The sequence below is a fragment of the Sorex fumeus genome, unplaced genomic scaffold, assembly GCF_029834395.1.
Source record: "Sorex fumeus unplaced genomic scaffold, SorFum_2.1 ptg000006l, whole genome shotgun sequence".
Taxonomy (NCBI): Eukaryota; Metazoa; Chordata; class Mammalia; order Eulipotyphla; family Soricidae; genus Sorex; species Sorex fumeus.
In genome coordinates this window covers 59898968-59920082 of record NW_026606063.1, presented here as the reverse complement: position 1 = coordinate 59920082, position 21115 = coordinate 59898968, and the positions used below count along the sequence as shown (strand labels likewise).

At 41.3% G+C, this 21115-nt stretch overlaps 1 protein-coding gene across 2 annotated transcripts; it reads left to right on the top strand.

The window, feature by feature from the left end:
• Positions 1 to 197: 197 nt before the first annotated feature.
• ZC3H8 (zinc finger CCCH-type containing 8) lies at positions 198 to 18083 on the top strand. 2 transcript variants are annotated; one of them, XM_056128872.1, is made up of 9 exons: positions 198 to 311; positions 4967 to 5063; positions 9362 to 9596; positions 11819 to 11949; positions 12082 to 12204; positions 12948 to 13061; positions 14094 to 14201; positions 15178 to 15219; positions 17454 to 18083. In XM_056128872.1, the coding sequence occupies exons 1-8, from the start codon at positions 235 to 237 to the stop codon at positions 15205 to 15207; spliced, it is 915 nt and encodes a 304-aa protein (XP_055984847.1). In that variant the 5' UTR covers positions 198 to 234; the 3' UTR covers positions 15208 to 15219; positions 17454 to 18083. The 2 variants fall into 2 exon arrangements, with proteins under 2 accessions (XP_055984847.1, XP_055984846.1); XM_056128871.1 differs by having other exon boundaries at positions 11816 to 11949.
• The last annotated feature ends 3032 nt before the right edge of the window (positions 18084 to 21115 follow it).

Genomic DNA, 21115 nt, shown 5'->3' with positions numbered 1-21115 from the left:
CCAAATTCGAGAGTACCTACCTACACTCTAGCTTTAGTATCAAAAAGCACGCGGAAACACGATCAAACGGCGCATGCGTAGAGAGACGGGGCGGGGCGAACCCCGCGAGTGCGCGGAGGGGCGGGGCCGCGCATGCGCCGGGCAGCAGGCGGCCCTCTGCTCTGCGCGGCCGCCGGGTGCGGGTGGCTGGTGTGATTTGTAGGTGTCGGGCTCGCTCTCGCTCTCGGGACAGCCATGGATTTTGAGAATCTTTTCTCCAAACCCCCCAACCCGGCCCTTGGCAAAAGGTCGGCTACGGACTCTGACGAAAGGTGAACCCCCCTTTTCCCCTGCACTCGTCGCAGGCTCCCCGGCCCGGGGTCCCTTCTCTGGGTTCCGGGGGGAGTGTCCGCGGCTGCGTCTCTTGTCACGCCGCGGCGACCGCGAGGCGGGGGCGGGGGGTGGGCACCGCCGCTAAGGTCGCACGTGCTGAGGTCGTTGGCGGCGGAAGAGGGGGGGATCGAAGCCGAGTTAGCGTGTGACCAGGCGGCCCGGACCGGTGGGAGCAGCGGGAGGACCGGTGGCTTTTACGGGATGGGAGCGAGGCGGGCTCCGCGCTGCTTGCTCCAGGCTCCGAGCGCTCCTCCGGGTTGGGCTAGGGGCTGCCTCGGACCCTGCAGAGCCTGTGTTGGCACCACCCCGTCCGGAGGGACAGGGGTCGGTTGTCGTTTTTTCGGTGACACAGGCACGGTGCGTCGTTAGAGGGGTGCCGAAAAGGGTCGGATCAGCCTTTAGTCCAGCTATAGAGCGCGAGCCTTGCAGGGTGCGAATCCTGGGTTCGATCCCCAGCATCACACATATATACGAAGCAGCTCTAAAAGACCACATATAATAAAGCAAAAAACAAACGAAAAAAACACATTTTGGGTATATTTGCTTTGGTTGAAAAAAGACAAGAGATTGTTGGTCCCATTCCTGTGGATGTGAAGTTTGGTTACATCTCCAAAAAGATTACATTTTTTCTGAGTCTGAAGTTCTATCATCCATCTTTACTTCTAAGCCAACATCTGCCCCTCTCTTTCCCCTGCCACCTCCTGCAGATTTTCGTGAGCTGAAACTAGTCACACATGCTTTATCTCTCTCAAGTCTCCTATATCTTGTTCAGGTTGATTTGACTTTCTGATCACTCAAAACACTTTTTGACTTCTGTCATCATTAAAACTTAACCTTAATTCAGGTCACTGTCTTTACATCACAGTGCTATCATTTAACTCAGGATCACCTGGAAAGATAATCTTGTTCTTTCTCATCTAGCAGATGAGAAAATGGAGACACAGGATAAATAATATGCCAAGATTAGGCAGTTTTAGTGACAAGGCTGAGGATTGCGACCCAGATGGCTTCACTCCAGGACTCAGGACTTCTCCCACAGCAAAATGACACAAATAAAAGTAAGACCTAGGTTGAAGAGAGCCAAAGATGCTAATTGCAAACAAGTTCTTCTGCAAAGAGAAGCAAGAGAAATCAGTAAACTACTTAAGAAAATTCATGGGAATCCTCACAGGGAAGACTGTGATTTAATGTTAGTGATTGGCGGACTGGGATGATAGTACAGTGGGTAGAGCACTTGTCTTGCAGCAGATCTGCAGCATCCCATGTGGTTTCCCCAAGCATACCAGGAGTGATTTCTGAGTGTTGAGCCAGGAGTAACCCCTGAGTATCGCAGGGTATTGCCCCCCAGAAAACAAAGAACCAAATAGTGATGTTGGAGTCCGAGCATTAGTACAGTGGGTGAGGAGCTTGCCTAGCACTGGGCCAACTCGGGTTTGATCCCTGGCATCCCATATGGTTCCTGAGGCAGCAAGGCATGATCCTTTAGCCAGGAGTTAGCCCTGAGTACTGTGATGATCAATTTGAAAATGTGTTGAGCAGAAGATCCCAATCGGAGAGCTAAGGAAATATGTAAAGGTAAAGGTAAAGGCCCTCCCGTTGATCGTCGATTTGCTCGAGCGGGCCCAGTAACGTCTCCATTGGAGACTTTGTTGTTACTGTGTCTGGCATATCGAATACTCTCGGTAGCTTGCTGGGCTAAGGAAATATGTAAGAGCTACATAACTACTTCTGGTGTTTTGTTTTGTTTTGTTTCTAAAATGTTAGGTGAAGGATTGTATTGGTATGAGGAATTTCTATAAATTTTTGGACCTTCAATCTGCAAATACCTTAGCCCTAACTTCTTTTTTGTTTTTTTTTCTGGTTTTTAATCTTTGTTTTGGTTTTGGGCCACACCAGTTATGCTCAGGACTTAATGCTGGCTCTGCACTCAGGAATCATCCCTATCTGGGCTCCATAGACTATGGTGTCAGGGATTGAACTCGCATCTGTTGCATGCAAGGCAAGCACTGTATCCACTGTACTATCTTATGTCTTGAATTTGCCTATGCCTTATTCTCTATGTAAAACTTTCTTGTTTTAAATGCAGTTAGGGGAATCTTACAGTTTATGGTAGTAGTAATTTTAGGATAGGACTGCTCATTTATTAAGTTGTTGGTATAAGTGAAACATGGGCTCAGAGGTTATAGCCCATAATAATGGGCTGTTTATTATAGTCCATAATTCTGGACTATTATAAAAACTTGTAAGAGAAAAATCCATGTATTCTTGAGCTTTTTTTTTGGGGGGGGGGTCACACCCAGCAATGCACAGGGGTTACTCCTGGCTCTGCACTCAGGAATCATTCCTGGTGGTGCTTGGGGGACCATACGGGATGCCAGGAATCGAATGCAGGTAGGCCGTGTGCACGGCAAACACCCTACCCGCTGTACTATCGCTCTAGTCCCCTCATGAGCTTTTTATTCTTGGGACACAGACAACCCTTAAATAATAATGTTTTAACTAATGATAAGTAAATGGAAGAAATGAAGGGAAGGGAGGAGGAGGATGTGGAAATTTAGTTATTATTTTGGATTTTGGAGCCATACCTGAGTAAGCTCAGGGCTTACTCCTGGCTCTACTTAGGGATCTCTCCTGGTGGGACTCTGGGGACTATAAGGGGTGCCAGGGATGGAACATGCATGGAAAGTTCTTTACTTGCTATACTATCTGGGAGGGTTTTCTTTTCTCATTTTCTTTGAGGGCAAAGGTGTCACACTTGACTCAGTAGCCACTTCAGGCAGGGGCTAGGGGGGATCATATGGTGCTGTGAATGGATCTCAGGGCCCATTGGGAAAGCATGCACCTCCAGTTTCTTTGAATTATCTCCTGACCCTACTGGAGAGTTTACAGTAAAGTGCCATTTTAGGATAGTTCTTACTGTGTGGTGAATAGCTTAGAAGGGGGCAAGAATAGCTTTGGATCATAGAATCAGTGACAAGAAATGGTCAAATATGGATCTATTTTGAAAATTGGATTTACCCACAGAGTGGATAGAAGGAAGTCCATGATGACCTACACAGCTCTCTGTAATTCAGTTTTCTCATATGTCAAACAGACTTTTAAGTGAAAGCATGCATGGTGGTTGTATGAGGTATCATGCGTGTGGACTAGCACCTGGCTCCAAGTAAGCACAATAGAGTAGTTAGCGTAGCACTGTTGTCATTACTGTTGTAAGGAAAAGTTGGTTCTTATGCCAGTCAGTGATTCGCTATGACCAAAAGCACTAACAAAAAGGCTCCTAGTAAATAAAAGTTTATTGTTTCTGATGGTGTGTTGACTTCTGTGGATGTTTCATGACTTGGCACCACATCTGATAAATGTAACTCTTGAGTCTGTTGGATAACTTTTCAGTCAAGTGGAACTGTAAACCCTGAAACTTAGAAAAAGACACAAAGTTGCTGTTCACTTTGACTTGCTAGCAATGCTATCTTTGGAAAAAAAATCCTAGAAGGTTCCCATTTTCTGGTCCTTTTTGTGGCATGCAGCCTACGCCTTCCCTCTGACCTTGAATGCAAAAGTTACTTCTTACTGGAAGGCAGTTTCGATGAACAACAGGAGGACAGTGCTACAGTGCTACCCCCATAGAGAATGGAGCAAACTCTGCTCCCCTGTACCTGTATGCCTTATTGTATGCTTTTCTAGATTTTTTCACTCTTTGGGGAGAGGGGTGTTGCACACCTGGTAGTGCTCAGGACATTATTCCTGGTTCTGTGTTCAGGGATTGCTCCTGGGGGGAATTCAGGAGCGACTATATAGGGTGTCTGGGATCAAACCTGGGTTGGCCATGTGCAAGGCAAGTGCCCTCCCTGCTGTATATCAATCCAGCCTCTTTTCTATTTTCTTATATTTGCTGCCTTCCTCATTCTTGTTTTCCTTTTGTTGATTTATTTTTTCTTTTCTTGTAACATCTCCTTGTGGTTTAATCTCTCTGCCCTTGTGAATATGAAAACAACTTTCCTTTTGCATTTTTGCACTTGAATGTAAGTTTGATTCTCTCCTGACTCCTAAAGACACACTGTACTTACCTGAAATATTTTGTTGCATTTTTTGCTTTGTTGCTTTGTTTGCTAATTCTTTGGTGTCTTTCAGGTTCGGAAGACCTTTGACCCCATTTGGATAAAGGCACCTAGTAAATGGATCCATCCTTATCCCACCATTCAGAAATTTTTTTCTTTGCTAGGAAACTTCTCAGAAGTCAGGGACAAGCCCGGCTACTTCATTGTTGTTTCTCAGGTCTTAAGGCCCAGAGTGCCTTATGATACTCATTTTTGTTAAGTGAATGGACTAAGTGGATAATATATATTAGCAATCAAACATTACTAATATTTGAACATTACGATGATATCTAAAGTGCTTTTTTGTTTACTTACAGCATTTGCCATTAGAGCTCATCATAATTTTATGCATTGTTTTTCTGGCATATTTGGATTATAACTTGAATTTGGATTTTTTGAATGACTAATTGAAGATATGCCAAAGTAGTGATTTTGAATGCTGAGGTGTAGACTGTCTAGGTTGACAAATCCTCTCGTGTTATTTGATATTTTTGCTACAGAAACCATGATGAAATAGATGATACAGAAGTTGAAGAAACACAAGAAGAGACAGTAAAATGGAATGTAAAACTGGAATGTGAGAAAATTCCCAAAAAAGTAAGATTAAGTTGGCATATTGAAAAAAGACAGCAGCGAGAAATCCATTGGGGAACCCTAATTGTCTCATTTTTGTGAGCATTTATATGCTTATATTTGGTTCTAGTTTTTAAGAAACATTATTATGGACTATGTTATCATTTAACATGAATTGCTTTTAGTGCATGTGTTTTGTTTTTTAATATTTCAGAAATGAAATGTTAGCTGTTAAAGCTTCCTTTTTTTTTTTCTAGCTTTCCCTGCAATGCTTTTTTTTTTTTTTAAGTTGAGGTACTGTGATTTGCAATATTGGGTTTTTGTTGTTTTGTTTTGTTTTTTTGAGAATAGTTTTTAAATTTTTTTTTCATTGAATCATCGTGAGATATAAAAAGCTTTAACTTTTACAGTGTTCCGACACCCAATATCCCTCCCTGTGTACGTTTCCCACCACTAATGTTTCCAGTATCCCTCCCCCCACCCCCCAACCCCTACCTCACCCCGCCTCTGTGGCAGGTACTTTTCTTTTACTCTCTCTACTTTGGGGCATTATGGTTTGCAATACAGATTCTGAGAGGCCTTCATGTTTGGTCCTTTACCTTCTTTCAACACACATCTCCCATCAGAGTGATCCCTCCAGCTCTTGTTATCTTAATGGTCTCTTCTCTACCAACTGCCTTCTTCCCCCCCCTCTCCCCCCAGCATTTGAAGCAGGGGCTTCTAGCTGTGGACCACTCTTCCTGGCCCTTGTTTCTACTGTCTTTGGGTATTAGTCTCACAGTTGTTACTTTATATTTCACAAATGAGTCAGTCATTCTGTCTGTCCCTCTCATTTCACTCAGCATGATACATGTCCATCCATTTGTAAGCGAATTTCATGACTTCATTTTTTTCTAACAGCTGCATAGTATTCTGTTGTGTAGATGTACTATAGTTTTTTTTAACCAATCATCTGTTTTTGGGCACTCTGGTTGTTTCCAGATTCTGGCTATTGTAAACAATGCTGCAATGAACATACAAGTGCAGATGTTATTTCTCCTGTGTGGTTTTTTTTTTTTTTGCACCTCCAGGGTATATTCCCAGAAGTGGTATTGCAGGGTCATATTTGAAAGCTCAATTTCTAGGATTTTTTTTTTTTTTTGGCTTTTTGGGTTATACCCAGCAATGCACAGAGGTTAATCCTGCCTTTGCACTCAGGAATCACTCCTCACAGTGTTCAGGGGACCATATGGGATGCTGGGAATTGAACCTGGGTCGGCCACGTGCAAGTCATATGCCCTACCCACTGTGCTATCACTCCAGCCCCTCAATTTCTAGTTTTGTGAAGAATGTCCATTTTGTTTGCCAAAAAGGCTTGATCAGTTGGCATTCCCACCAGCAATTAATGAGAATCCTATTCTCCCCGCATCTAAACCAGTGCTGGTTGTTTTTGTTCTTTTTGATGTATGCCAGTCTCTGTAGTGTAAGATGATATGTCATTGTTGTTTTAATTTGCCTTTCCCTGATGATTAGCTATGTAGAACATTTTTTTATGTACCCTTTGGCCTTTCGTATTTCCCCTTTGAGGCAGTTTCTGTTCATTTCTTCTCCCCATTTTTTGATTGTCGGAATTTTTTTTCTTGTAAATATCTTTGGATATTGACCCCTTATCTGATGGGTTAATATCTGATGGGTAGTGAGTAAATGATTTTCCCCATTCTGTGGGCTGTCTATGTATTTTGGTCACCAGTTTGCAGTATTGTTAGTGATGGAGTATTGTATGTGTACATAATACCAGCACAACAAACATCCCCAGTTTTTCCACCTCACATCTGTCCAAAATCCCCTTTCAGATCTGTCCCAACAACTCAATTATGTGGATCATTTCTGTTGTGTTGCCTTTGGCTCATCATTGCCACCTTGCTGTTTATTTAAAAATCCCACCTATGACAGAGGTCATTGTCCATCCCTTTCCTTCTGACTGATATACTCAGCATGATAGCCTCTAGTTCAGTCCATGTCACAGCAAATGGGCCGATTTAGTTTTTTCTTAGAGCTTAGTGTTACAGTTCTAATATGAACCACAGCTTCTTGATCTGTTTATCCACAGTTGGACATTTGGATTGTTTCCACATCTTGGCTATGAGCAATAGTGTGCAAATATCCTTTCAAATTCATGTTTTTGGTTTTGGGGGATAGATCTCAGTAATTGGTATTACTGGATCATATGGTAGCTCTTTCCTATTTTTTTTTTTTTTTGGAGAGATCTCCTTATTGCTTTGCATGGAGGCTGAACTACGTGACATTTCACAAACAGTGGATGAGGACAGGAATTTCTTACCATAACTCTGCTAACAGACTCTATCTGTGTCATTCTCACTGGTGTGAGATGATACATCAGTATTATTTTGATTTCTTTCCCTAATCCTGAGTGATAATGAGCACTCCTTCTTTCTTTATTTGGCTTTTTTGAGGTCATACCTGGTGATACTCAGAGGTTAATCCTGGCTCTGCACTCAGAAATAACTCCTGGCGGTGCTTCGGGGACCATGTGGGACACCAGGGATTGAATCCGGGTTGGCCATATGCAAGGCAAACGTCCTACCCGCTGTACTATCACTCTGGCCCCAAACATCCTTTCATATGCCCTATTGGCCATCTGTATATCAAAGTTCCTGTCTTTCAAAACTAAATTTAAAGGTACTGCAATAATTTAACCTCAGTGATTGGTAGCTTATAGCTTGTTTGTGAGACCTAATTTTTTAGCTGTTTTTTTTGTGAGAGCTAATTCCAAACATGTATAACCAATGACATGGCTGAGGTCTTTTTTATTGGTATTTATGTCAGAAACTTGAGTCCACAGATATAAGCAGTATATAACCAGAATACAAGTAAACACAGATCATGCATGCAAATTTTTGTTCACAGAGTCACATGTGCAGGTATATGAATTAGAAGTGTGCGTTTAGATTATGCCCAAACTGTTTTTATTTTATTTTATTTTACCCAAACTGTTTTTAAAGTGCAGAAATGTAAAATTACATCTTGAAAATACGGAGATGGTCTACACACTTCAAAAACCAAATGTTGCTTATACCAGATGTATGACAGCTACAGGATTCAAGTGACAAGCAATAAGATCCCAAAAAATTAATACTGGTCAAAGAGAACGGGAATATTTTTACATTTCACTGAAAATACATTGACTACTAGAATACAAAATCTAGCAGAAACGCAGGGAAAACAATTACAAAATCTAAACCAAATTACTTAATACTTAAACAACATGACAAAAAAGTGCACCTGCATTTTAGTCACCGATCTGACATGAAATTCTCCAAAAACGCAACAACCAAAAAAAGCTTTCAACTCCAAAAGAAAAGTCCTCAAGGCTCAGATTAAATGTGGAATGTTTCAGATGACAGTAATAATTAAAATTAAAGATAAAAAAACCCAATTGGTTTTGTTCTTTATTAAATGGAATCAAAAGCTTTGACATTTCTTTGAAGTGTAGAACTACTAAATTTAATTTCTCTGAATGGTTCAATGTATCTTTTTTCAGCGGTGCAGGTTGTCTTAAGTTGCTTTACAAAACCAGACTCTACAAAGTACTTTTGTTACCATTCTGATAAAACAAAAACAATCTCCATTAACTTAACTGCATATGTATTTATGCTATGATATTTAACACATGAACCAACATCTATTACTTTTCCACTAAAACAAAAGAATACAATAGTTTTCTATCTATTATATTTTTAAAAGGTTAACATTAAAAACAAAGAGCCATTATTTTCTTTGAACAATCAGAAGACTGCAAGTGGAGTGGCTTGAGAGAAATGTGCCATCTAAAGTTGGCGGAGGGGGAAAGTCACCATGCTGTGGGGTGGGCAGTGTGGGTTCTTCTGCGGTGGCTGTAAAGAAGCCGTACCAGGCCCATGCCCTCACCTCTGGCAATTTGGAACTGCCTGGCATTTCCTGTTACTTCAGTCTGTAGTGTGGTCCTGTGGCTATCTTATGTGTGAGTGTCTAAATTTCCTCCTTTTGTGAGGTCCCTAGGGCCTCACATGCCCCCGATATATGTCTCCACATACACTCTACACTGAGCTGTTATACAAATTCATAGTCATCCTTCAGGTTACTGAGAAGGCTGGCCATGCTACTTTATTTCTGGAAAGTTTCAAATACGTGAGTAAAGAGAATTTGAACCTCCATGAACCCATCGCTCAGTGAGAAAAATTATTAAACTCTTGGCCAGACTCTGTTTTCTCTGTATTTATAACCAGATTACTTTCAATAATTCATGCGAAGGTTTTAAAATTAAACATTGAATTTTGACATAGCCTCGACGTTCCAGAAACTCCACAGCATCACAAAAGAATTCTCCCCGTAGAAAATCAAGGAGTAAAGACTATGATCCAGAGAGTGACAATGATATACTCAGTCAAGACTCAGAAGATCATTTTGCTAAAGCACTTCAGCAGTATATACAAGCTAAGGAAATGGCCAGTGCTGCTCAGGCATTATCCGTTCCTGAAGACTCCATAAAGAAAGATGAAGGGAAGGAAGCCCGGAATGGTAAGTGTCTGATGAGTCTGTCACAGAAAATTTTGTCATAGAATTTCCTGTTTTGGGGGGCCAAACCCTGTCGTGCTCAGGGCTCACTTCTGGTACTGTGCTCAGGATTCAGTCCTTGAAGACTTGGAGGACTATGTGGGATGTTACAGTTAGAACCTAGGTTGGCTGGGTGCAAGACAAGGACCCTACCCTCTGTTCTGTCATGTGAGAGTAGAGTTTCTTGACTTTTTCTCACCATGACCTGGTGACCTGGTTTTCTTCCAGTCGGCCCCTAGGCTCATGTCACGGCCATCCATTTATGTGATCTTTACCTGTGTCCTCCTGTCGAGCTATATACCGTGCCCCATGATGGCTCCTCATTGAGAAATGCTGATCTAGAGAACTAATCATAGCGTCCATGTGTGAATGGGGGAGGGAAGTTTTCATGTGTTTCATAGAATGATGTGGGGTTTTTTGTTGTTCTTTTTTTTCTTTTTGGGTCACACCCAGTGATGCTAAGGGGTTACTCCTGGCTGTACATTCAGCAATTACTCCTGGCGGTGCTTGGGGGACCAAATGGGATGCTGGGAATCGAACCCAGGTCGGCCACATGCAAGGCGAACATACTACCTGCTGTGCTATTGCTCCAGCCCAGGATGTTGGTTTTTATGGGTGCTTTGAGTTCATTGTGAGTTGCATGATGATCCCAAACACTGACTTGGCCCCTCACTGTGAAACACTCGCTGGGGGAGTCCAGGAGCGTTATCAAGTGTCATGGCTACTTGGGAATAGTAAATGCTAAGTCCCTGGCCACTGCTTGTTAGAAGGGCAAAATGTGCCTGTTTCCACTGCTATTATCCTGCATTGACTTAATTAGTTTGAGAATCTGAATAGACTGAGAACATGAAAGCCTGTGTTTTCAAATTACTAAAATGAAGCTAGGGGATGGGGGATAGATTGGGGTGGTGGAGTGTGTGCCTGGCTTCCTCCCAGCACCAACCCCAGGTACTGCCAGGATAGCCTGGTGCACCCCCCCCAGCCCACCAGCACCAGTTCCATTTGCATTCAGGACTGAGTATCCCGGTGAGCCCTCAGCACTACTTGGGAGCCTCCCCCCACCCTGCTAAATAAACTTAGTTGAGAGAAAACGACAGTTGTAAATGAAATTCTTAATTTTCTCATTTTATTGTGTGTTTTTCTCTTTAAATGTTTTTCTATTTAAAGTAGATCTTCAGGGGCTGGAGAGATAGCACAGCGGGTAGAGTGTTTGCCTTGCATGCGGCCGACCTGGGTTCGATTCCCAGCCTCCCATATGGTCCTCTGAGCACCGCCAGGAGTAACTCCTGAGTGCAGAGCCAGGAGTAACCCCTGTGTATCTCCAGGTGTGACCCAAAAAGAAAAAAAAAAGTAGGTCTTCAAATGCACTTTATGTAAAATGTTTTTCAATGAAGACAAATACAAAGGTACTCGATCTGACAGGCATTTTATGTTTAAAGTTCCCCCTAGTAAGGTGCTATGCTAGAACACTCCTGGGTTACCCCGTATGCTGGGCACTTCAGACGGATCTGACATCTGACTTGTAGTTAGAAGTCTGCTTTCTTTTCCCAACAATTCCATCTTTATATTGTAGCAGATGAGTTGGGGGTCTAGAAGTACTTATTTTCCTTTTGATTTCTCTGTGGCTTTTTTTTTTGTTTTTTTTTTTTGTGGTCGGAGAGAGGGTAAGTATTGGGGACTTGGGGGCTACACCTGATCTCTGCTGGATGGTTCCTCCCTGCTCTTTGCTACCAGGGGTCAATCCTGGTAGTGCTCAGAGGTTCTTTTGTAGTGCTGGGGATTGAACCAGGGTCAGCTGCATTGTAGGCAGGCTCCTTGAGCTCTGCACTCTCTCTCCAAGGCCAGAGAGAGTTTCTTGGTTTTTTAATCCCAGGACTGCTGGAAAGGTGTTGTAGGTTACGTAATCAATTTTTCAATCATTGAGTTGGTTTTTGTTTGTTTTGGTTTTGGTCCACATCAGTCAATGGCTTAGGCCTTCCTGCCAACTCTACTCAGGGATTACTCCTGGTATGCTTGGGGGACCACATGGGGTTCCGGGGATCCAACCCGGGTTATCTATATTCAAGGCAGGTTATCTATATTCAACCCTACCCACTGTACCGTATTTCCAGCGCCTGCAATATTAATTCTTATGGTGGAACTGCTTTTGTGTCATCTCTTGAAATGAACTTTCTTGTTCTGAGCAGCACAACAAAAGAATCAAAACCTTAGAGCTGTTCACAAGAATGGGAAGCAGAAGAAAGTGAAGCGGAAACGGCGTAGTGCCGGGGACAAAGGATCCAATGCTTTACCAAGGAAGCAAGGCTCTCAGGACCAGGTACACGGGCATACATGGGTACATAGACATGAATACGTGCTTGCATTTCTGGCAAAGCACCCTACTTGGACTATCTCTGACCTGAAATAATTTTCTGTGTCTACTTTGAGTTTCATGTTTTTATTCTTAAAGGATGGCAAACCTAAGGAGAATCCGCCACGTGTGAGAATGAGCCAGGGATTTATCAACCAACATACAGTGGAACGTGAGGGAAAACAAATCTGTAAATATTTTCTTGAAAGAAAATGTATTAAGGTACATAAGAATATACGTTACATAAATGTATTGAAGGCAACTGTTGTTGTTGTTTTCATTAGATCCTCTAAAAACATGGTTTGACATTTATTTGAGACTTTCTTCTAGAAAAGGTTTTAACAAGAAAATTACAGTGTTATATTCTTTTATGTTTAAAAAGCAAAGTATGTATGTATGTGTGTGCGAGTAAGAGGGAGAAAGAAAGAGAGAGAGAGAGGGAGAGCGCATAGCTCATTAAGAATTAAACCTTCAGTGGTTAGAACTAACCACAAGTGTGTGTTGGGCTGAGAGTAGGTAAAATAGAGAAGAGACCTCGGACACTGTGACAATAATAGCAGAGAATGATCACGCTAGACAAGATCTGAGGGTTAAAATTAGGTAAAGCAATATTCTTGATAATCTTCCAGTATCAGTTTTGTAAACCACAATGCCCAAAAGGAAATATATATATTTTTATATTTACATATTTAAGTGGGGGGTCATGGGAAGGAACCTGGGGATGCTGGTCCTGAGAAATGTTTACTGGTGGAGGCATGAGTATTGGAATACTGTATGACAAATCTAATCATGGACAGCTTTATAAGGATTGCTCTCACAGCGATTCAGTAAAAAAGTAAAAAAAAGAATTAGACTTAACTGCAACTAAGACATTTTTCTTGGAATTACTTATTAACATAAAGTTTAGTAGGAATTGTGATGACTCAAGAAATAATGACTTTTCCTTGTCCCTTCTCTTGATCTAGGGAGACCAGTGTAAATTTGATCATGATGCAGAGATAGAGAAGAAAAAAGAAATGTGTAAATTTTATGTACAAGGATATTGTACCAGAGGCGAAAACTGTCTATTTTTGCATAATATCCTTTATCACAAGATACAACAACTTTCATTTTCATGAGCATTTACTTTGACATTCTGAATTTATAAAATTTTGAGTGAAACAAGTGTTTCAGCTATGGCAAGATTATGTTCTCCAAGCAATCCCATATCTAAGTGATTAAAATAGACACAGATTTCTCCCAGACCCTAAATTCAGTCAATTCCTGAGCTGCAGGGATTGTATTTCTTAAGATATCCCTTTCTTATATCAAGGAAACTTGCTTGTAGTTTGTTTTAAGAATGTATATGAGGGGCTGGAGCGATAGCAAAGTGGGTAGGGCATCTGCCTTGCACCCGGCCAACTCGGGTTCGAATCCCAGTGTCCTGTACGGTCCCCTGAGTACTGCCAGGAGTAACTCCTGAGTGCAGAGCCAGGAGTAACCCCTGTGCATTGCCAGGTGTGACCCAAAAAGCCAAAAAAAAAAAAAAAGAATGGATATGAAACAGTACCTCTGAGGACCAATACTCTTGACTTAAAGAATTATTCTAAAATTAGACTTTTTATGTAACTTATTTATTGAGTCATTTTCAGTAGAGAATTCTAGTACAAGAGTCCATGGGACTAGAGAGATAGTAAATGTGTTGAGGCACTCGCATGTCATATAGCCAACCCCAGTTGAAATCTGGGCACTGCTTAGGGTCACCCATGCTTCAAGAGTGATCCTTTCGTGCAAAACATTAGTAAACCCTGAACTCTGCCTGATGTAGCTCCAAACAAAAAAGCTTTTTTTAGGAAAACAGCAATTTTTTAAAAAACCAAAATTTTAATTGGGTTAAAATTGTTCTCTTCTTTGGGCTAGAGTGATAGTACAGTGGGTGGGTGTTTGCCTTGCACGTGGCCGACCCAAGTTCAATCCCCGGCATCCATATGGTCCCCCAAGCACCACCAGGAGTAACTCCTGAGTGCAGAACCAAGAGCTACCCCTGAGCATCTCTGAATGTGACCCAAAATGCAAAAAAAAAAAAAAAAAAAAAAAACCAACTGTTCTCTTCTTTAACATTTGGGATACATGAATATCCTTGCAAGTTTTACCATACAGGAGCAAAATGTTATCAGGGAGAGTATTGCAAGTTTTCTCATGCTCCACTGACTGCTGAAACACAAGAACTGTTGGCTAAAGTAAGTACAGTTTTAAGAATATATTTGAACTTAAGGTGAAAACTTGAAAAACTAAAAGATAATTCCTCATAGGTTAGATACGGAATATATTAAGATTGATTATCCAAAAAATTTTTTCAGTTTGGAAAATCATTGTTTATTTGTATATTTTCCCTTGTAGCTTAAAGAATATTTTATATTTAATACGGATGTGAATTGGAATATTATTAAAACCAGTGTTGTTAGTAATCTTATAGCTAAGCTGAATAAAGGAAAACAGTAAATATAGCAGTACTATTATTGTTATATTCTTGGAAAGTTAAGGATTATTGGTTGATAAGTATTTTAGAATTATTGAGAATTCTTAATTAGTAATTTTAAAATATTTTGCTCAGATGTTCTTTTCAGTCTGTGAAAAAGGTAATAGAAATTTTATTTTCATTTTTATTTTCATTTCCCATATAATAATTAAGCTGGTTGCTTCAAAATTGAATATAGATACAAAGTGCAAATAAAAGACTGATACCATCTTGTAGTAGAAATTCCCTTGAGCATAAACAAATATTAAAAAGTAAAAGGAGGATCAGGGAAATACTACAGCGCGTAGGGTTCTTGCCTTGCTGACCCAGGTTCAGTCTTAAACATCCCTTATGGTCGGTCACCTGAGCCTTCCAGGAGTGAATTCTGATGCAGAGCCAGGAGTAACTCCTGAGCATCACTGAGTAGGGCCCCAAAACCAAAAAACTGAATACCTTTTGATTGTAGATACTCCAAGGGTTTTAGAAGTCATAGCAAATGTTTGGTTTATTAGTGTGAAATATGGAGGTGATACAAATGACACATGTGCAATGTTTTTTGGCTTCCAGTTCCTGCTAGTTATCATTAGATGATTACCAGGATGGATATTATTTTAATTCATCCTGATAATTATTTGTTTGTGTACGTTTATTAGACATTCATGCATAAATGATTTTATGATTTTTTTCTTTCATATTAGGTTTTAGATTCGGAGAAGAAGTCATCATGAATATAAAATAAGGTAAAATTAGAATTAGCACATTATTTTTTTTTACCCTCTCTGAAACATTTCTTGAAATTGACATAGAAACAAGACTTTCTGTTTTTCCAAATAGAAATCTCTCAACTACCCCACTAAAAGGATTATAAAATATTTGATAGTTCTACATGGATATGCTTCTACTGGCTCCTTCTCTCTGGGCATGTCACTGTCTTAATATTTTCATTCCCAGCTTTTTTTTTTTTTTGGTAGACATATCTGATGTGCATGATTCATTAAAAATTGTATTTAGCTTTGCTTCTGTTTTGATTTTGTTATGGGGCCACGCCTGGCAGCGCTGGGATTTGGTGCCAGCGATCTAGCCAGAGCATGGACATGTGAACTGTTTGCTCTCTCTTGTGAGCCTCACCCCCAGCACTTTTCTGTTTTATGGGGGTAGGAGGGAATACCTGGCAGTGCTCAGGGGTTACTCCTGGCTTTACTCTGGTTGGGTTTTTTTTTTGTTCGTTTTTTTGCTTTTTGGGTCACACCCGGCAATTCACAGGGGTTACTCCTGGCTCATGCACTCAGGAATTACTCCTGGGGCATTCAGGGGAATATGGGATGCTGGGAATCGAACTCCGGTCAGCCGCTTGCAAGGCAAACGCCCTACCTGCTGTGCTATTGCTCCAGCCCTGTGGCTTTGCACTCTGAAATTCACTCTGATGGGTTTGGGGAACCATATGGGATTCCAGGGATTGAACCTCATTGGCCATGTGCAAGGAAAACACTGTGCCCACCTTATACTATTTCTCTGGCCCCCTAAAACTTCTTACTTTTAGCCAAACTAAAACTCTTTTTTGTGTTTTGGGGGGCCAGTCCTAGCAAGGTTCAGGTTCAGGGACCATGTGGAGTGCCAAGGATCAAACCCAGGTTGGCTGCTTGTAAGGCAAGTGCCTTATCTATTGTATCTCCAGTTCCTCTTTTTTTTTCTTGGTAAGTGAATTAAGCCCAATTATATTTATTGAACATTTGGTTTTTGTCATTTTATATTTTACTCTGTTTATTTTGTTAGATTTTCAGTTATTCCATGTCTGTGATGTGTTTTCTGTTTGGGTTGCTAGTAAATGTTAACTTTTCATCATTTTTAATTCTTTTTTTGTTTTTCCTTTTTGTCCAGTAACCCAACCCTTATTACATTTCCAGTAACATTTTTCTTGTGATACTGTCTTCATTTTTGATATCTTTGCTTGTATCTTTTCTTACATCAGACAACACTTGTTTAATTACTTGTTTTGTGTAGTCATTAATGTTTTATAAAAATGGGAATGTACTATATGTTTACTTTTATTTTTTAATTTTGGAAAAAGTAAGGTCTAGCTTTTGTTCTTGGTAGCTATCTCTTAGTCTCTTCATATTCATCTCTAGAGCCCTTTCAACTTTGTAGTGATAATTAATCCCTGGTATGCATTTTTCATCCCCTAATCTGTGTTCATATATCATACGAGTTTGCATTTTTATGCTTATAGTCTTGGTTTCTGAATTTCAAGTCAATGTCTTCCTTCCTTCCTTCCTTCCTTCCTTTCTCTTTCTTTTTCTCCCTCCCTCCCTCCCTCCTTCCCTCCCTCCCTCCCTCCCTCCCTCCCTCCCTTCCTTCCTTCCTTCCTTCCTTCCTTCCTTCCTTCCTTCCTTCCTTCCTTCCTTCTTTCCTTCCTTCCTTTTGGTGGGGGAGAGGTTGGACCCACATCCCACCAGTTGCTCAGGGCTTACTACTGACTGCACTCAGGGATCACTCCTGACATGGCTCGGGGGATCCTGTGCAGTACCAGGGATCAAACCAGAGTCCACTTTATGCGAAAAAAATCACTTTAACCTCTGTACTCTCTCTCCAACTTTTTGTCATATTTCTAAATGAGGTGGTTTCATTCAGCTTTTAAAAATAAAAGTTTGTGGGGGCTGGAACAATAGCACAGCAGGTGGGGCATTTGCGTTGCACTGGCCAACCCAGGTTCGATTCCCAGCATCCCATACTGTCCCCAGCACCACTAGGAATAATTCCTGAGTGCTGAACCAGGAGTAACCCCTGTGCATTTCTGGGTGTGACCCCAAAAGCAAAAAAATAAAATAAAAAGATCGCTGGGTATGACACAGAAAGCAATAAAATAAAATTAAAAAAATAAAAGTTTGTGCCTTTAATTGTTCTGTGGCTGGTGTTTTGAGGAGTGGTTGAGATTCAGTAGCTGATGGGTTCTTGTGTTTCTTTCTGCTTTGTGTAGAGTGTTTCTGCGAACTCAGGAGGCTGGTGTTGGAGTGGCTCACAGAATTTCTTATTCTAATACGCCCCCTTGTGTCACTGTGATGATGTGCTGAGAGTCACTTGGATAAGAGTGAAGAGAGTTTCTCCATCCAGGTGCTGCCACCTTTGGAACAAGAGCGGAGGGTCTCTCTGCTGGCTGCTGACCTCAGGTTGTGGTAATAATTGCAGACAGCTCTGCTGACTGAGTTTGCCCAGTAAGATAGGAGCCCCGGCCCCAGTGATTGTGCATGAGGGAAGAAAACGTGGGTTGCTCTGGGAAGACATTAAAATAATAAACAGTGGATCTCCTGCCATAGCTTTTCAACTATTTTTACAATCTTTATTTTCAAATGTGGATTGTGTTTTATTACTAAGAAAAAATGTTTTTCTTGCCAATGCCTGGGTACATATTCAAAGCACCCCAAGAGGCACCCCTAGAGCACAGCTGACAGGATGTAATGATGGCTCATAGTTCTGTGGCGTATTTTGTTTGTGACTTTTCATTGTTTTCCAATTTTTGGACATTTAAGTGTTTTTCCATTTTTCCATTATTTTAAATAAAATGGGACAATGTCTCCTGTTACAGTGTTTCAAAATTTGACGGTCTGAACTTTTTAATCAAAGTATATGGATGGTAATGTTTCTCCTTGGCTCATACTGATTATACACTTGTGTACAATGTCTATCCGGAGTATGCAGAATTCCTTCACATAGTGTTCAAATTTTTCCTGCCATAAGTAACAAAATCCAAAATATGCACTTTAGAGATGATTAGAATTTACAGTGAAATACTGACATCATTGTTTTGTTTTGCTTTGGGAGAAAATGAGAGCATCAAGAATTTGCTTTTATTACTTAACCAAATACCCAGTTGGTGAAATTTCTTAGCTAAAGTCCTACGTGGAATATGAGTCAAAGTTATTCTTGTAATCTAGTCCCACTAAAACAAGAAAGGGAATTGCCAGTACTCCCTGCAGAGATTTATCACACATGACCTAGGAAAGAAAGAAACCAAATGAGACCTAAGCCCTTTGCAGCAGGACTCTCTGGCACCGCTCTGCTGTCTGCCATGTCCATGAAGTCACCCCCTGACTATGGCCTGGGAGAAAGAGAAAACAATGCACTGAAAGCTGCCAGGTCAGTTGCACAGAGAGGCAGAGTTCCAGAGGGACCATTAAACCTTTTATAAGTAAATGGTGAAAGGAGGGGCTATATTGCCTAGAGAATGGTTATTTTATATCTGTTTGGTTTGTTTTGGGTTTTGAGCCATACCTGGCAATGCTCAGGTGTTACTCCTGACTCCGCACTCAGATACTATTTCCTCGTGATGCCTGGAGGACTATATGGAGTGCTGGGAATCAGACCTGGGTCATTGGTCTGCAAGGCAAGTGCCTTACCTGCAGTACTATTGCTCTGGCCCCTTATATCTTCTTTAAAACACATACAATCTAAAAAAAATTCAGGATTCTGGACCAGAGAGAATTCTCTCAACAACTTGAATAAATTTGGAGGTTTATCACACATTTGGAAGCATTGCTCCTGGCTCATTTTGTATGTGCTCATCCTAGTCTGCAAATCAGCCACTAATTTTTTTAGTGATTTTTTTAGTGAAGCAAGATAGTCTTTATTGAACAAAATTTGCAGAGAAAGTTGTGAGGGGCGAGAAAGAGAAGCATATGTGTTCTCAGAAAGAACACGGGCCTAATAGAACAAGCCGCAGCTACTTTTTAAAGCCCAGATTCTTTTAGTTGAGGGTCTGTGTGATTCAACATCTGGATTCTGAATATGCTTCATGCTCTTAGGTCTGGTCCACCAAAGATGGACTGTGGGGTACCATATAGATAAAAGCCTAATACATATGTTTAGGGACTGGAACTTCAGAGGAACTCCAGATTTGTTCTTTGGTTGGTTGGTTGGTTGGTTGGTTGGTTGGTTGGTTGGTTGGTTGGTTTTGACCACACCTGGCTGACCTTAGGATACTTCTGGCTTTGCACTCAGTGATCACTCCTGGCAGGGTTTGGGGGACCAGATGGGATGCTGGGATCGAACCTGGGTGGATCACGTACAAGCCAAGCATTTAACCTGCACTCCAAACCTGTTCTAGCCACTCTGGCACTGCTAAGTACTAGGTTTTATTTTTATAGTTTTTGAGTTTGTTGATCTTCAAGTCTTCTGGGAAGAGCAAGATATTAGGACGTCAGCACATGCTAGTATGCCACAAAAACCATGACTGAGATTTCACTGTTTCTTGTGAACATTTTTATTTGAACTGTTGTAAATAAACATTTGATTGTTAGAATTATGGAAAAATTGATTGTTAGAGTTTTGTCTCATTCCTTTGGGGGATTGGTGACATTTCAGAGATGCTTAGTTGCTATGTCCAGAGTGGAAACTTCGGGTTCACTTGCAAGTATTGTTTGCCATCACAGTATCTGCTTCCCATATCTGCACTTTATAAGTGTTTGCGATGGTGGATTTCATCTTTTCCTTTCTTTTTTTCCGTTTCTTGCCTGACTGCCTAGAAACATGTTCCTTATTCCTGAAGATTTGGGACCTTCAAATTTTTAAGCCACACTTAAAAAAAAATAGAAATTCCACAGAAGAGGCCTTATTTACCATTCACATAAGTTTTACATAAATATGAGTTTTTGTATCCCCGCTGAATCCTATGAAGAAGTATTTCCAAGTTTATTTGGCATGAATGTGTTGCTTGGCATGTATATTTGTTACATGATAATATATAAATTGCTGTTCAATCTTGGGTTTCTTGAACAAATTTGATTCATTCCCATATCTGCTAACACACAAGTTCTTTTCAGTCCATATGCCAGTGGACAGCAAGCCAATTTAAACTTCCTTGTGTAGCTCTACTCAGGTTGGTAAACCTGGAATCAACAGAAATGCCCTCTTTCAGCCAAATGCACATAGCACAGTCATTTCAGTTCACGGAGGGAGAAAACCTAGTCCCAGTGAATTCCTGGTTGTCTCAGAGGCTGAATGCCTGGCCTTGTACAGCTGTGAATGGTTTCGTTTTCCCCAAGCTGAGGAAACCATGTGAGCAGCCCCTCAGCAAATAGAAACTATCCGCCCGCCCCCCCCACATCCCCGATCACCCCCCACCACTGCCCCACTACACTGCCTGGGGTTCAGCAGGGAGGGCTGGATTTTTCTGGGATATGCCCTGCAGCCAGAAAGCAAAGTGGTAGGACTAGCCTTGATGTCTGAGATGGTTTTACAGCATCTGCTAGGGGCCTAAAAGGCGATTCAAAGAGTGTACCTTTCACCAATGGGGGAGAACCACAAAGATAGTTGTCTGATTAGACACCGCTGGGGCCCCGCTCTGATTAACTCTCAGCAGGAATGGATGTGAGAGCTGCAGGAAGGCCTGTGAATTAGTGTGTTTCAGGGTCCAGCAGGAGCCAGTGAGGGCCTGTTCTGAACAGTCCAGATCAAGTCAGGTTGTAGGAGTGGGTTCAGTATTGTGACTCAATGACTGTGTTTATAGTGAGTCTCTGGTCCTGTTCTCTCTGGCTTGCCCTCCAACCTCTTGAGTTTCTCCCAGCTCTTCTGTGTGGTCACTGGGAAACTAGTGAACAGCAGGCCCTCCCCTCCTCATTTAGTACCAGCAGCCCCTTGTTCAAA

Coding starts and splice junctions, on each gene's coding strand:
- ZC3H8 (XM_056128871.1), top strand. CDS start 235: ATGGATTTTGAGAATCTTTTCTCCAAACCCCCCAACCCGGCCCTTGGC. Junction 12,205..12,947: donor TTGAAAGAAAATGTATTAAG/GTACATAAGAAT, acceptor CTCTTGATCTAG/GGAGACCAGTGTAAATTTGA. Junction 13,062..14,093: donor ACTGTCTATTTTTGCATAAT/ATCCTTTATCAC, acceptor TTTGGGATACAT/GAATATCCTTGCAAGTTTTA.